Genomic DNA, 17,242 nt, shown 5'->3' with positions numbered 1-17,242 from the left:
TTTTGGTTTGTCCAATCGAAAATATGATCATGGTTTGTCCACTTTTTTGAATGCTCTAATTCAGCGTACCTGTGTCAAATCAGATATTCTAATGTTTCAAAACATATGAATAAAATTGTCTTTTTCATAATTTACAGTAGTCTTGAAGTATATTTTTACGGATTCACATGTTTTGAAGGATTATAAAATCAACCTTCTATTGATGTTAATGCGCCCCTCATTTGAGCTTAATTTCAATCAATCACAAGATGATTATTTGGCACTTATTCAGATCTTTTCTGGATTATAACACCTACAAATATTGTAAACATTATGCTTGCACACCATTTGTATTTGATTTACACAGCTAAACCATGTAATTAACGCATTTCGATGACCTCAACTCTGATCATGAGTTGTCCGATTTACTAATGTTGTTTTGTCGACATGATTTCTATGACAACCGCTTGAACACTTTTAAAATGCCCAAGAAAAGGCAATATTCTGAAGAAAGCCTAAATTATGAATGGATCAATATGATGACAGTAAACTCAAGCAATGAAAAATGCAACATCTACGTGAAAATTCGAATTTTTTCATTAAAAAATTGTGATATCTGAAACCGGACAAACCATGATCATTTTCTGGACAAACCATGATCAGTCTTTAGAATGCAACTCGGTGCTGATGTGCAACAAGATTTTAGTACCCAGTTGAGCTCCCACTCCTTGTGTACACATGTGCTCTGGCGAATGAGCACGCTCCGAAACACAGATGAAATGTTTGGTTGTCAGCGCCATTCTTACGCTAAGTTTTAAGCTGAGTTTTACGCTGAAATTTGCGCCGTATTTCTATACTGCGCGCTTGAATATGGATTGCTCTCTCTGTTGAGGTATATTTCTTCACACAAGCGTATACGGTTCAAATGGGGGCGCGCTGTTGTTTTTATGCTTTGCTTAGAGCGAACGAAGACAAAGCGGGCGCTAGAATTTGATGTGTGTGTGTGTGTGTGTGTTTGTGTATAGAATAAGACGCGTATCACACAAGTGAGAAGAAATGTTTAGTATCTGATTTTGTTAAAAAAAATTGTTAAAAAACATAAAAATAAGAATAATGTCAACACCTTATAGTTGTATTAGTAACTAGAGATTTGAGGCTTTTCAACAAACCCAAACTTGTATTGATTATATGTTTTCATGGAGAAAAATTGATTTGCATTTACTAGTTGCGTGAAAACACCCTATATCGGACATAACAAGATCATTTACCCTACTTATTTGATGCGGAAAATCATATTCCATTCACAATTTTAATTTTAAAAACGTGTTCATTCCTCCTGAAAATCAATTAGGGGAAGTGGGGGCATAGTGGTTATCCTAAGGAATATGCCCATTTCCAGCGTCAACATATCGCTTCAATTCCCGTTTCTCGAAGAGTATTATAGTTCAACTCATTATATTAGCAAACGGCCGTTACTATAAAAATTCAAAATAGTACACTTTTCATCATTAAAAAAAGGTGAAAAATCGACCTTTTTTTTGCTTGGAGGTTGTTGATCACAGCGACAATGAAACAAAATTCGATGAACTTCTATCGCTAGGTGGTTTATTTCAATGAACAGAAATTATAAAATTCTTTTAGTGTTTTTCGCTGGATTAACTTTGTGATTTTGTGAGCGGTTTCGGTACAGAAGAACTTGTTTGTCTATATATATATATATATATATATATATATATATATATATATATATATATATATATATATATATATATATATATATATATATATATATATATATATATATATATATATATATATATATATCTCTATTTTTCCGAACTGCAGAAAAGATGGCGGTATGCTAGTATCAACACTGGAGTTTATAGATTTTAGATTGCTTTCTAGTCTTAGTATAGCAAATAAGATAGATAATAAGATAAATTGTATATAAATTCACTAGATTTAAGAAGTAGTTTCAATGTAGTTTAAGGAGTTAGCTATTTCGATTGTTTCCTGATGTTTACTTTTGACTTTCTTTGTGTTTTTATATGTGTTTGTAAATCGTGCTTCATTGCACAATAGTCGCGTGAGATCCCTCGCGTGTGAATGGGTGTGGTACGTTCAGCGGTCGATAGTGTAGATTGGCGTAGGGTGCAGCCGGAGCACTTTCCGACGTGGCGTAAATAACAGAGGTAAAGTGGTCACCTAGTAGGGGCAAAGTGGTCACTCCCACATATCAAGCTAAATAGGATACATTTATGCGTTTTTTGCGTCCAAATTTGTTCAAATCATATTTGATAGTCGGTACATGTATGAAATAAGTTTGGTCTATTCACCTAGAGTCTCAATTTAAATTTTCTCATGCTTACAAAAACGTAGTAAGAAACACATAACGTTCCACATAATGACGCTTGGTTTAGTTGGAGTGGCATTATCCAGGGTTAAAAGCCACAAAAGGATCTTCTTCAAGAGTAGAATGTGATGCGGTATACCAGCTTTAGTAAACAGAACATTGTAAGTTGTTATTCACCTATGACCACTTTGCCCCCAAACATCAAAATAATTACTATGCTAATTAATCGCTGAGATTAAACAAAATATCTGTTCACCTCTCCTAGAATATGTGAACAGTCGTCCAAACTGATGATTTGTTCAATATATCAGATTGAATAAAATAAATTCCACGAGAAATTCCTTAGATACCATGCGCACAGAACTATGGCCGAATTGCTATCGAGAGAGTAATTTCTGTTTTTGTTTGTATTTTGACATGTGACAGCTCTATTGAAGTACAGGGTGACCTAAAAGTCATTAAATTCTTCAACCATAAGGCGACTATCAATACGGCATCTATAGTCAATAGTTATACTACCAAACAAGCAGGTAACCACTTTGCCCCCACTACCCCTACTATCTTTTAGCCGAATCTGACCTCGACCCTTTGTGCTAAGAGAGCACTGTAGGAGATGGATCGGCTGAAGATAAACGTACCGAAGACCGCTAACTCTCCCAATGTTTTCTAGCTGCGGCCGATCGATCTTTTCTTTTCGACCGATAGATATCTTTTGTAGTTTTTTTATTGTCATCTGAAATTAGTTTTTTTAAGCGTTAAACGGCTAGAATTTGTTTAAAGTATACGTATACCGGTGCAAGGTATTCCCCAACCGGAATATAACAAAAATACCCAATACAATCCGACTTGTTATGATGAATGAACGGTTGCTCTATCTGATCGATAATCTAGCAATAAATTTGAATTGATACTTGTTTTTTTCTCGGTATATATTTATTCAAACGCGGATATATCAGCGTGCACATTTATACTTGTTCAATCAATGAACACTCCACGTCGAGAGTTCAGTTTAATACACCTCAGGTTGTTTTCTTATTCTCACTATACCTTTCTTCTTGTCAAGTTTGCTTTCTTACTATAATGGATTCACAAAGCAATTCGAAACGAATATTTTGTTGGTCGTTCACTCGAACACAAACTCGTAATATGAAGCATCAAATTCCTGAACACGCACGAAACCATCCTCTCCTCCCGTCGCGTAGCTTCTACCATCTGGATGAAATGCTAAACTGTTGATTGGACCGAAATGTCCCTTGACACGAGCGAATTCCTCTTCATACACCAGGTGGAAGAATCGGGAATCAAATTTGCCCGCTTTAGTCGAGGTTGTGGTGACCTCCATAGCTTCCTGACCACCTCCCAGAGCCACATGTTCAAGAATAGGACTGATGGCTGCGGAGTTGACTGGTCGTTCCGTTTTGTATGTCTTCAAACACATCAGCGACTCCGAGTCAAACAGTTTAGCCGTAGCATCCTTCGAAGCGGACACAAACATGGTGCCATCGTGCGACATCTGCATATCATTGATGACGCTTGTGTGGTCATTTACTGAATTCAGCTCTTTCACTGCCCGCAGATCCCAAATTCTGATCGATCCGTTATCATGACCAGTGATGACAGTTTCGTCCAACGCACCCCACAGCATGGAAGTGATTTTCGTTTGTTGATTCATGGTCAGTTTCAGGACCGGACTTTGATTGCTTATACTCGAATCAATATTTCGTACATCGATTATGAACAACTCGCAATTGTTACCCATAGCTTTATCCGTGGAATATGAAGCTTGGTTGCCAGAATAACTGAAATTTGCTGTACGGGTAGAAGATGTACACGGAATGGATCCCAAAACGCTGCCTGTTTCAACGTCCCATAGTCTGAAGAATATTAAAACCAGGTTTGAATTTACACAAACTCGTTGTCAGATAACGCTTACTTGGTGGACATGTCTCCACTACCGGTGATCAACCGCGTCGTGGTCCAATCTACATCGACACACCATACGACACCTTGATGGCCATTGTATGTCCCCAGACGTTCACCATTGAGTGAAAACCAGACAGACGGCTTGCTATCCTTGGCCGCTGAAAAGATTAAATCTCCTTCCCTGTTGTATTTGATCTGTGTAATAGCACGTTCGTGCCCTTGTAACATCAGCGGTTTCTAAAATGCACCACAAAAAATATTACCATCAGAAATGACTCGATATTGAAAACTAGGAGAGCAAATTGAGGTTAGAATATGAACAGTATCCCAATTCCGAATAATATTGAGTTTGTTAAAAATATTTACATAATCAATAACATACTGGTTCATTCACCAAGCGATATACATACCATTTTAAACACTCAACAGGACTTTATTGCCAGATTATTGCAATATTTTCACTAAAAGCTTGCAACGAGTTGAAAGTAGAAAATGTTTGCGATGGAAAGAACGAAACGTCAGCTTGTCGCTCAAGCAAGCGGTACGAGTTGTATAAAGTCGAAAGTACAATTAGTGGAAAAGTCCCATGCAGCAGACGATGTTATGCATGCCACATGGTGTTTAGAGTATGGTGGGTCAGCTTGCAGAAACTCATAAATGGTTTAGTAGAGAAAGCGAACTCAACTGATTACAATCTTCTGCTAAATGTTTTGTTTTTCTTTTTTAACTTTTATGCAGATATAAGATCTTCAAATATGTACTTGCAGCAGCTCAATCCCACTGAGGTTATTGAGGGAGGTCAGAATTACGGACGTTCAGGTTTTCCATTCGTAAAATTGTTTTTTTTCTTAACGTTGTAATGTATTCTTACATTTATCTTGGATTCAATATTTCCTTCTGTATAGTGGAATGGTGAACCTACACGTCGAATATAGCGAAACGTACGAAACGTTTCGCTATATTCGACGAAACGTTACTGTGGCTATATATACGAAACGTTACTCTGCCACACTTCCACTACAACTGGTTTACGCTCTGCAGAGAGTTCGTTCCGCCGCGTATTTCAGTCATGGATCATACCACACAAGCGCAAAGCGATCAACGGTACACTCAAAGTAAACGGTTCATATAAGGCTTCCAACCTCTCACATGAAGGCAGTGTTTGGATTTCGATCAAAATCAAATGATACACAATGTGCCATGCAAGTAAACTCTCACGAACATATAACCAAATATGAGAGGATCATTCAGATACTTGTATGAATGTCAGCAATCACTTTTGTAACATTTAGTGATTAAACTAAGAGAGGAACGAAGACTGTTGTTTGCATATTCGAGCTGTATCAAACATGGCACACTATTTTCGAAGCCTGCATACAAGTTTGAACCGCATATATCGTCCCATTTTACTATAGCGAAACCCACTGCACAGACAAGTGCAAAGCAATAAATGATACAAGAAAAATTACGTCATCATTACGTCACCATTTGCGGAGAGCAGCGAATGGGAAAAGAGATAAAACGCGAGAGTTTTTGCTTCTCACTGGAGCGGTGTTGCTAGTAAAACTATGCGGTCTATATGAATATACACATTTCAAGGGATAGCGGCGTTAAAAATGGAAAATATAATCTGACTTCCCATTCCCTTAGCCTCTATCGAGCTAAATAATCATATAGTTTGCACTCTCTGAGACTTAAAAATCAGGATCTGCTACATTAGTTGAATATGAATCTTTCGCTTTGCGTTGTCCGTACGATCCTGCTGTTTCATGATGCATGGAGAGGTCGGTATGCATATGTTAGAGGCAAAGAAGAAAATAAGCTTTCTGCACCGAAAGCGTATATGATAGCTTTGCTTGCATGCTGGTGTGCAATGAAGTGCGAGCCGATGCGGAGTTGTCTCGTTCTCTTTTGTGTCGTGATTTGCAGCACATAACAACAATAGAATACCGCTGGGGGAAATGTTTCCTGAAAGATCATATTTGAACGAACGAAAGCGATTTTTTCAATGAGTGAATCATTTGGCAAACACTGCATGAAGGTGTAAAGGTGCTATACATGATACGTGTCGGAAAAACGGTTAGAATAGTACATCAAGCTCAATCCTTAATAATATGAACATGATATTGCTAACGTCTACTTGCATAACTTTTAAGCCTACTATAGACATCCCTCGGTAATCGGTACCAGTGCCGGTCGAGGACCATATTCCGATAGGGCTGCCGAAACGACCACACAAGGTAGGTGGAGATGATGTGCATTACCTCCTGCTTAGATAAAAATTTCCTATTCCTCATACGATTGACCTCAATCTAATTCCTGCGCTTTCGCTACTGTCTTCTGCGCATTATCGTGTAACAAAGGTGAATGGGTGGTAACCCATCCTGGAAGATGCGTAACCAAGGGAATGAAAAGTTCTGGTTATAGTGGAAGCTGACCACCGATATCTTCTGACCAAAGGCCTCTTTGACTGTTTTGGCTGTTTTGAATTTGACTTGTTTGACGTGGTTCAATCAGAATCCGTGGTTCAGTGATCGAGATGACTTGCCACCACTGAGTTATACCCAGCGGGCTTGAAGCTACCTAAGGTGTTGGCAGTAGCTGAAGAAGCATCTGACTTGCATTCAATCACCTCTATTCCGGATCCCGAATGGGTTTGAAATTAGCAAAATAATGCATTTTGTAACCCGTTCGACTTCGATTAAGCACATTTATCAATCCGTTCGACTTCGAATTATTTCGAAATTTGTTTTTCATCATTGCAAGGATGCCAAATTTGCAGACAAGTTCGCATTTTTACTGGTATTGAATTTTTGTCGGAGACTATCCTGTTGCAGACTACAGTGATATGGTATTCCTTTTCTATATGGCTTGACTCAGTTCTCTGCGCTAGGAACCTCTTTTTTCAGACATCGCTTTACTATTATCACGGTTACAAAAGTAGCTGGCAGGTATTTATACACATCAACATTTCATATTTTCGACGAAAATCTACTGAAAAATTATATGGCATCTCTGGAGGTGATGACATTTACTAAATTTCTAAAGGGCACTGTTTAGATTTGGTGCGCTTTGTCGCATTTGAGTATAAAAAGATCAATTGAAAAACAATTTTCTTGCTCAGTGTACTCTCTGGGTTGAGCACTACCGACCGCGTGAGCTGTCCGAACTGGACTACCACAAAACGCAAGCTACGTTTCTGATCAATATTTTCTCCCAGGGGGATTTCCCGCATCTTCGTAGCATGGTAAGAAAACTTGCATCATGTGTCTGCTGCGGAAACTTAACGGACCAGGGGTGGAACGCCCTCGAGCCGGAAGGTGGAAATCATGACCGCCAGCAGTACTTACCACATCGAGGTGAATCCATCCAATGCCGGGATATATGACAGGGTGGTCGTGACGGATTTGATCAAGCAAATTGCTCAGACGCAGCAGATTGATCCCAGCGGGTAGAGGGAATTTAAGACGATCGTCTTGTCCAAGATGGATGAGCTGCCCAAAGATGCCCAGCATGCGCTGAGAAGAACCATAGAAAAGTTGGTGTCTACGTCAGATTGATTCTTTGCGTCAATTATACTTCGCGGGTTATTCCCGCGGTTAAAAGTTGTTTGGGAATAAGAGTAACAGCTCCATCTGAGGAGGATATTCTAAAAAATGTAAGATTGTCATTTGTTTCTTTCTTAAATGTAGCAGCACTATTCGCATTTCAGCACATCGGGAAGAAAAGAATTACCGCTAAGGAAGCTTGCAAGGTATCCAACAGTATCCGTTTACGGTGAACCAGGAGGTGCCAAAAATCGACTGATAGGCATTCCTCCGAGAAACCGCCAATCAGATTGTCCTCGAGAGAAGTCCACAGAAGCTGGGAGCGGTGAGGGAACGACTATACGAGTAATATGAGTCGAAAGAAGCAAACGTTAAACTTTGCCGGACAGTATGAACACCGGATGCAGCAAATAAGCAAACATATATTCCATCTGGAAGCGTTCGTGGCGCAGTTTATAGCACTGTATAAAAAGTTTCTCAACCAAGCATCCTCATGGAAAAGGATGATTTTTGAGCAATTTATTAAGATCGTAATTTTCCTTCGTTTTATTAAAAAATAATAAACTTTTTTTGTTCATATCACTTTATTAACTACACTTAAATAGTTCAGGTAATACTAAAGTCTAAACAAAGAAACCACGCCTTGTCGGTTTCCATTCACTATGAAACAGCTACAGGGCGAGAATTGCAACCTTACGTTCCCGAGATTTGCCTTCATCATCGGAAAATTTCGGAAAACTGTCACTCTTCAGGTGTATCAACCTGTTTCCTGTAAAAATGTTCACAAAGCGAATGATAGATCGTCACTTCCGTGTTATTGCTGTGTGGTATTTATCTGATGAGTAACCTCCTGTGGCCGCTTACCGCTCTAAAAATCAATGAGAAAAATTGTAAATCCAAATCTTTATAATTTTACATGGTTTTACCTTTAATTCAAACGCGAAAGCGCAAAAAATTAGAAAACTATAACTTTTTAAACCATTTGCTGTTTTTGTTTTTGTTGTGGTTTGACAGTTGTCTGACACTGTGTAAAAGTTCGAATTCGAAATTCACCGCCCTTTAGGATTTGAGGCGAACAGGTAGAATGCAAACTATTCGAACTCGATCGGATTGATCCAATCGCCGATCGGATAGGAATCCAATCGCCGATCGTATACCGGAATGAGGGTGAATATTTCACTAAGGCCAGGCGCAAGTTGAGACGCGTATAGCGCGAGTAACTTGCCGCGATATAGCGCCTGTTTTTGTGGCTAATGAAAACAGATAGAACGGCGCAAATTGGCCAGATGACGCGAGATTGTGGAGCGCTCGTGAGACACGACTCGCGTGACGCTGTGGCTGAACCACAGTTTCTAGTGCTGGTCGTACCGGTCGGGTGATTGTGTTAGTAAATAAATATATCGCGCAAAACTGTGTGAATCAGACATTGTATGCGAGTGGCACGTTATTTACACCAAACTGCGACTGAATATGCGCTCCACCACGCTACGTTTGTGGCACGTATGAGTCGTGTTGGTGGTCTCGTGTTCGTTTACGAGCGCTATACGCTTCTCAATTTGCGCCTTGCCTAACGCTTGCATTACAAAAATGGGCCATTTTCGGACGGCTACAAAAAATCAAAAGATAATTTGATAGGACAAATTTCCATAAACATCATTTTATTGACCATGTTTCAAACAAATATTTCGACTAGTTGGCCGGAATTTTCACCTATATCATAAATAGCGTAACGGGCGTATCCGGCGGACTCAAAGTATTTGACGATGTCCACTTTCTTCGCAACGGGATGGAGCTCCTAATACGCACAAACCATGGAGCGCAGTTGTTTTACTGTTTTCGCCATAACTGTCGAAGTTCACTGATAGCGCTGACAAATTTTGCTTGCAAACTCATGGACTATTATGATTGACGATGCACTAGTGCACTCAACACCAGGTGTTAACGCATCGCATGCAAAATTGGTAAAATTTATCCATTTTTTTTCTCATTTACGTCCCACCAGTCGCCAGGGAAATAACAGCGTACTTAACTATATATCTCAAAACACGCCTTCAGGCCGCCTGTCAATCTAGAGTGCTTGAAACAGAACTATTGAAAAATTCACATCAAATCAAAACGAAATTAAATCATATAACTTCTGCACATTCTAGGTCGCATTAAAAATTCGTTTCAAATTACAATCATATAAAATATCAATCAAAGGATGAATCATGTGTATCTGAAATCGTATAAAACGTAAAAATACGATTTTCTAAATTATTGATGGATTAAGTCGATATACGACGATCATCCTAGTATCGCGATATGCAGTATTATATAGGCAAATTCTATTCATTTTATATAGCATATGTGTGGCTTCAATTTATCGTTGGGGAAAGGGATCACTGAATTCGGTTTGGTTCCGCACGTCTTACCAGCTTGACGGTTGATGAGTCGAAGGAAGAAATAACGCGGGGCGCCATCGAGGAGTGGACATTGACGTTCACGGCCAACACGTAGGGTTGCCGTCTATAGACAGCACATGCCACTCTGCCTCGAGTACTTCAGTCCGTACCACACATCCACCACCTTTTCAGAAAAAAAGTTTGAAAAAAAATCGATTGATTTGTTCTAGAATGAAGGTTTAATTAACCCTCGATTTTTAATCTCACTCGATGTAAAATGACTGTACCAAAACCTACAACATCGAGTCTCACTCGTGGTGCATTTGCATATCCTAGGGTAAGAGTAGTTTTTGCTTTTGGGTTGCTCTTTTGGAAAATGAGTTAAAATATGAATCATATTGTGGCAAGAGATCTATTATAGGCCAGATAATTAATTTCTTTTCCGAGTGTATTCCCTTTTATTCTATGCCTGTTTATCAATGCCCTGGAAATGAAGGTAATGAAGATGATGGAGTGACGAGCGACATAGCATGCGCTGCCATAACTATTTTTCACATCATGACGACAATATCTGTGTTTATATTTGATTGCCTCCCACATTCGTGTAAAAATGCTATTTTCAATAAGTATCAATGAAAAACAAACATTTTATTGATGCTCTCTCGTATTATAAACATAATGTGATAGCGTACAGTGCACATTTGTGAAATCATGTCAAAGAAGACCAATAAAAGTAATATTTTAGTGAGACATTTTCACTCCCCCACGGCCATAGAAACAAACGAACTATCCTTATTTTAACGATACTATATTGATATTATTATGGCTCTTATTTTCGGAGTGTGGTAAAATAGTCTTCAATTAAGCAGAATTTCACTGAAAATGATACTGATATTGAGGACTACAACTAGGACTGCTCTCTGGGCCTTTTCACCACATAAAAAAAGGAAATAAGTCACAATACAATTGCCATCTGTTAAAAGACAAAAAGTTGCAAGATTTAATGAGAAATTTGGCTCAAATCATCATGAAATCATGAGTATTTTGAACATTGTCTTGTTTCTTCCATATACCCTTCGTATAGAACGCAAATAATTTTGCTCGCCAATACAAATATACCTGGCCTACTGCTTCACCTTGATATGTTCCTCATTGGCCTGTTATATTTCCGATTTGTATGTATTCCGTTTCAGTTAGTTTCTTCACTGGACATTTTAGCAGTAATTTGTTTCGCTAGCTTATTCACTTGTTTATTTATCTTACTTATCAGAGCGAGATTTGTGAATCCGCTTCTCTGATGCCACATAGTAGAAACTGAGAGGGAAACACAAAAAAACTTTTGGATATATCTTAAATATATTGTAATTTGTCATGTTTGTTTTATTTTGTTCAGCATGACTTTGATAACCTGCTCGGTGAAGTTTTTCCGATACACTTACCACGGTTATTTTTCTTGCTCTGCGCTGTCTTTCGACCCGCCTGCCTTTATTTATTTTCATTACAGCGCCGTCATACCAACCCACTCAGCGCGATACCTTGATCCTGTTAGGCGATACAACGATTCACCCCTCTATTATTAACCGTGTGCTCGCGCACTACCTAGCAGTGTGACTATATTGTTCCAATCATATTTGTACCAACATTCAAAGTAAAATAAACGTTAACAACGACGCCTCGTGTTCTTAATTCGTTCCAAGTTCTTTTCCATATTTTCCGGTGTTTGTTTCTTCCGAACGGCGTGATTCCACTTCGTATCCTGCATATAGTCTATCAGACCCGCCTACTATGATTTCTACAATTTGGGCCCTGCGCGGTCTATTCGACCCGCTATATGCGCTTGTTTTACTCGCTTGGCTTGTGTCCGTCTATTCAGCGCGGTTATCTCAACCCGCTCGGCGCGATCTATTCGATCCGCTCTATGCGGTGGTTCTACTCACTTGGCATGTTGTTTCCTTGTATTCAGCGCGGTTATTTCAACCCGCTGAGCGCGATTCTTTGATCCGCTCCCAGAACAAGAAGCTCTTGCGACAAGAGCCACATCAATTACTTGGTATCACTTAGTGTTTGATCTTGTTGAATACCTGTATTGGGAAGATGAAATATTTGCAGGGTAAAAAGTCGCATTGAATAGTCCATAATGATGGTCACATAGTGGTTTTGGAACATTCATTCACTTGGTATACTTCTATACTTCATATTCACCAACATTCCGGTTCACGTTCGGCGATTGGATTGATTGGATATTACAATCCGATCGAGTTCGAATATTTTGCATTCTACCCTTTCGCCTAAAATCCTAAAGGGCGGTGAATTTCGATCTTTCATCGCAGCTGTCATACAACTGTTAAATCAAAACAAAAACAAAATTTTTGTCCGCAAGCCACCTTCGGAACGATCATTTCATTTACTGATTTACATGTAATTCGAACTCATTGGCATCCGAAGGTGAACCAGATTTTCCTTGGGCGTGGAAATTGAATTATCTGTGGATTGTGCTATGAGAAGCGAAGTATGAGAGGAGCCAAATTTTGCGTGGATCGAAGCTATCGCCGGAACAGATGCGGGAGTGGTCGGAGCCGCCCAAGCCATTACTCCTAACGATATTTCGTCGATATTCCGTCAGGAGAAGTCTCGCTTTCATCGGAAGAAGTTGGAGAAGGATCGTTTGGTTCTTGTCAAATCCAAACGACCAAATTTGTCCACTACCAGTGAACAAAGGGGGCGTGTTGCCAGTTCCGGAGGCACCTTGACGTCGTATGTAATTAAGAATCTTGGTCTGAACAAGAGAGTGGAAGATGATCAAGATCCTCATGAGGCATTTCTCAAATATTCTTATTGGATTGTTCCAGCCTACTCTAAAATGCAATATTTGTCCATGAAGATGAGCCGAAGAGTAAAAAAGCGAAGAAACAATAAAGAAAATAAAAACTATTAACACTTACATCTATCAAATTGTCAATTTTATTATAATAATCTTTAAATATAGCATCCTGCAAATGGAAATCTTCCATATGTCGGCTCCGGCTTGCAAAGTTTCCATTAACACTTTCGTTCCGGACTTGGCTTTCTTACCAAGGTTATTGACCAGATCGGTTTTGGTAATTCCGATACAAGTATCGATGTTAGTCAGAGTTCCAGCTTCCTTGTTAAAAATGAGCTTGATAAACAGCTACTTGCCGCTGTACAATTTTAAGGTTCGATGAGCGATTTATAACGAATTTTGTCGAGAGCATACGAAGAGTTGGTGATCAATCCACGCAAGATTTTTTTTTGTTCGGGTAGAACGAGTTGATGATGAGCGACATCAGTTGAGCGATCTAAGCCTGGAACGCAAAGGTTTCCACATCTCCGGTTGGTTCTGGCATATGAAAAATGATAGTTTTAAACAATAAAATCAACCGAAATTACGCAATGCTTCACATTTTTAAATGAAAGAAAATTTCGCATTTCACATCGCAAATAGTCGAGATTTAGAATAGGAAATATACATACAAGGAAATATACATGCAAGTCCTTTTAATCTTTTTGTAAAATATTCAAAAATTACTGTAAAAGTTGAGTTTTTCAAAAACACACTCTGAAAAAGTCTGCACTGCAAACGTCTAGTACTGTCGGCTAACATATGTTTTCGTTTTGACCTTTGCCAGAGTAAACGTCATCGCCTCCAGAGATGTCAGATGATTTTTTTAAGTCTGCTACGAAAATGTAGATGTGTATAAATATTCGCCGGCTACCTTTTTAACCGTTAGAATCGCAAAGTGATGTCTAAAAAAGAGGTTGTTAGCGCAGGAAACTAAACCAAACAATGAAGAAGAGAAATACGATAACTTTGCAGTCTGCAACTGAAAATATAAGTCTGCAAAAGAATAGAGTTTGCGACGAAAATCAAATATCAGTAAAATTGCGAGCATGTCGGCGAATTTGGCATCCTTGCATTGATGAAAAACAAACTTCGAAATAATTCGAAGTCGAACGGATTGATAAAAATGCTTATTCTGAGTCGAACAAAATGCATCAATTTGCTAATTTCAAACCCGATCGTGTACCGGAATAGAGGTGATTGTCTTTGTTGTTGATAAAATACAGAGAAGAAGAGGTAGAAGAACATTCACGATAAAATCTGAATGCAGCGTGAATTGACATGAAGAAATACAGGGTGGGCCATTTAAAGTGGAAGGATTTGTTTTTGCAATAGCAAAGTAAAGAAGTGGAATTTTAAATTTTTTTGAAATTCATTTATTTTGGTCCAAGGAGATTTGTTCTAACTACTTTTTGATTATGATATCTCGTAAATGACCGCCTCTGGCCTTGACCGCAAAATGTGCCATTTTTTCGGCATTTTCCATCACTTTGCCCAATGTTTCGGCCGATATGGCAGCAATTTCTTGTCGGATATTGTCTTTCAGCGCAGCCAGGGTCCTTGGTTTACCAGTGTATACCTAGGATTTTAAATATCCCCATAAAAAAAAGTCAGGAGGCGTCAAATCAGGTGATCTCGGTGGCCAGTCATAATCGCTGTTTTTCGATATTAATCTTCCGGGGAACATTTCGCGCAATAATTTGGTCGTGGCAGCCGCTGTATGGCATGTAGCGCCGTTTATACGGAAACATTTTCAAATCAACACGAATTATGCGTCGGAGAGTGGTTCGTGCGATGCCTAACTCTTGCGAACGATGGCGACCTGATGTCGATGGAGTCTCTGCAACACTGGCTCGAACGGCATCAATATTCTCGTCGAAACGTCTTGGTCGTTGTCTGGACAGATGACTGGCATTACCAACACTACCAGACGATATAAATTTGGCATATAATCGAGGTATAGTGTTGTCTCCAGGCGATGTTTTAACTTTATTTTTATTTTTCCACGCACGTTTAGTTAACACAATTGAGAAGTTATTTTGAATGTACAGCTGAACAATTTCAGCGCGTTGTTTAGGTGTGTATTGTTCCATGGTTAAAATTGTACTGAAATGACGCTTCCAACGCGGTATGACATTTGTTAATCTGACATCTCTGTCAAAAGTTATGGGGTTGCCAGATGCTTCCACTTTAAATGGCCCACCCTGTACATGCGGTATATGTCCAGGTTGTGTATTGTTCTCGTAAGAGCAAAAATGATGTATCAATCAACCATCTTCAATTGCTTATACAATACCACGAAAAATAGCCCCTTTATGGCCATTTGCTTCTTCTTCTCCAACTGCAGAATAATTTCGTGACCTGCCGTAATCTAATTCATCATTCTTATTTATTATTAGTGCTTGGTTGAGATTGCTATAACAAGTAACATGGCATGATTGAATTCTGAGCGGCAAGTTCAAGGATATGCGTGTATCAAGGCTGAAAACAAATCAAACTCGTGTTATGCAAAACACCTCATCTGTGTATGAAAACTGAGAAATGACAACATTTGTGTAATTACTTCATTACGAGACATCGTGTACTTCTATTTAAACATTGAAAAAAATGTTGTTCGTTTGGGTTACTTTTTCAAAATATTGAAATAATAATTTGTAAATAAGGTCGTGAATTAGTTAAAAATTTCTCCTATTTTTTCTTATCGTTCTCTCGTTCTACTCAAATAGCACAACTTGCATTTGACGTATAAATTATCGATCGTTTTTCTTCGTTTTCTTCTCAACCGTCAAAAAGCTATCTGTCGTGAAAACATATAAACATTGCAGAGCGAAAGTTATGAAGCGCATAATATCGTCCCAGTTTTTAAAGTGAAAACGTGCTGGTAATTTCATTCGAATAGATATTGTGAAAAATTGATGTTTCTGATACTTTCTTTTAGTGGTTGTGATACGAAATAAGTTGTATCAGGAATGCTGAACGTATTGTATCGAAAATAAAACTTGCAATGGAGTCGGGTAACAGCAACGAGAAAACCAAGCTCAACAATTTAGTGAAGAATATCGTCAAGACATTGCTGTCCACCTCGAAATATTTTCACTGTCCGTTTTGTGCCGATGAATATTTGTTTGAATTTACCCTTCGGCATCATCTGTTCAAAAATCATGCAGAAGATTTATCTAAAATCGTACAATCGCCCGATTCCAGCACAAGATTCTGTGATAGCAATCTTTGCCCGTATTGTGGGGCACTATTCTATTACATCTCGGCTCTACCGAAGCACATTATGAGCAGTCACAACCGGGAATGTTTGATCAAGTGGCAAGCTATCGAGAAGGAAAACAGTTTGCAGCGAAAATTCGCTGGTGAGCCAAGCATCAAATGTGTGCCTTGTTCCCCGGGCTTGAGCGATCTGTTCGAAGAACTCAACACCGGTTCCAGCAAGAAAAAGGGTAGAAATCGCCGAAGAAAAGCATCGCCTTTGTACAAATCTGCTCTTAAGAACGCGAATAGAATGTCAGCCTCAAAATATTCCGAATCATGGGTGAGTTGCGATTTCGAGTTTAGCTCTACATCTCGGAGATCCACCACTACAGCTCGACGGGAGCTCCAGTTCGACGTCCCTTCTGAGGAACTTGATGTCGGAAGCATTGCTTCCGGGAAGAAGTCAAAACAATCACGCAAACGTTTCACTTTGAAAGGTATTAAATCAAAAATGAGCTTCCGAAAGTATGTGCTGTCCAAATTTACCAAAAAGTATCACTGTAAAATCGTAACGAGTACACCGAACAATTTTCTGGACAGTAGTTGCACCAGTGGGCCTGATTCGAGGCTACATAATCAGGAGCGCTGGAACCGAATTCATTGTGAGTGATGGTACTCACATTTGTGTTTCGCTTGTGTTATGATGTTTAATCGATTTCCGATTGAGTGTTTTTATACATTAACGTTAAGAATAATCTCCACTAAAATCGTATTTTTGTACGATGTAATATATTATGAAGTATTATTAATATATAGCAGATGTCAACAAAAGTATTTTGAAAACCATGATCTGATACCACTTTGTTATAACATTAGTAACGAATGCGTATTCGCATAGAATTAACATGAAAAGTTCAGATTGAATGTAATAGCAAGACATTTCGAGTGATTCGTTAATAAAGCGAGGACAGGAGAACATTTTAAATGACTTGCT

General features: G+C 38.9%; 2 protein-coding genes, 1 long non-coding RNA gene and 1 pseudogene across 3 annotated transcripts; 2 read left to right on the top strand and 2 right to left on the bottom strand.

Moving 5' to 3' along the window:
* Positions 1 to 3,243: 3,243 nt before the first annotated feature.
* Positions 3,244 to 4,807, bottom strand: LOC129764445 (eukaryotic translation initiation factor 3 subunit I). The gene is made up of 3 exons (XM_055763523.1): positions 4,666 to 4,807; positions 4,266 to 4,492; positions 3,244 to 4,206 (listed from the first exon to the last, which is right to left on the bottom strand). The coding sequence occupies exons 1-3, from the start codon at positions 4,666 to 4,668 to the stop codon at positions 3,456 to 3,458; spliced, it is 981 nt and encodes a 326-aa protein (XP_055619498.1). The 5' UTR covers positions 4,669 to 4,807; the 3' UTR covers positions 3,244 to 3,455.
* Positions 4,808 to 5,010: 203 nt separating this feature from the next.
* LOC129766697 (replication factor C subunit 3-like) lies at positions 5,011 to 8,363 on the top strand (annotated as a pseudogene).
* A 4,762-nt stretch (positions 8,364 to 13,125) lies between these two features.
* Positions 13,126 to 14,628, bottom strand: LOC129764453 (uncharacterized). Its single transcript, XR_008741151.1, has 2 exons — positions 13,692 to 14,628; positions 13,126 to 13,545 (listed from the first exon to the last, which is right to left on the bottom strand). It is a non-coding gene; the product is annotated as an uncharacterized LOC129764453 (long non-coding RNA).
* Positions 14,629 to 15,826: 1,198 nt separating this feature from the next.
* LOC129764446 (uncharacterized) lies at positions 15,827 to 17,233 on the top strand. Its single transcript, XM_055763524.1, has 2 exons — positions 15,827 to 15,928; positions 15,986 to 17,233. The coding sequence occupies exon 2, from the start codon at positions 16,052 to 16,054 to the stop codon at positions 16,916 to 16,918; it is 867 nt and encodes a 288-aa protein (XP_055619499.1). The 5' UTR covers positions 15,827 to 15,928; positions 15,986 to 16,051; the 3' UTR covers positions 16,919 to 17,233.
* The last annotated feature ends 9 nt before the right edge of the window (positions 17,234 to 17,242 follow it).

This window comes from Toxorhynchites rutilus, chromosome 2 (assembly GCF_029784135.1).
Source record: "Toxorhynchites rutilus septentrionalis strain SRP chromosome 2, ASM2978413v1, whole genome shotgun sequence".
Classification (NCBI taxonomy): Eukaryota; Metazoa; Arthropoda; class Insecta; order Diptera; family Culicidae; genus Toxorhynchites; species Toxorhynchites rutilus.
This window is presented reverse-complemented; position numbering and strand designations above follow the sequence as displayed.

What these genes read in the sequence shown, in the direction of transcription:
- LOC129764445 (XM_055763523.1), bottom strand. An exon ending in AGTGGAGACATGTCCACCAA is followed by an intron (nt 4,207 to 4,265) that starts GTAAGCGTTATC and finishes AATATTCTTCAG; the next exon opens with ACTATGGGACGTTGAAACAG.
- LOC129764446 (XM_055763524.1), top strand. Translation starts at nt 16,052, where the DNA reads ATGGAGTCGGGTAACAGCAACGAGAAAACCAAGCTCAACAATTTAGTG.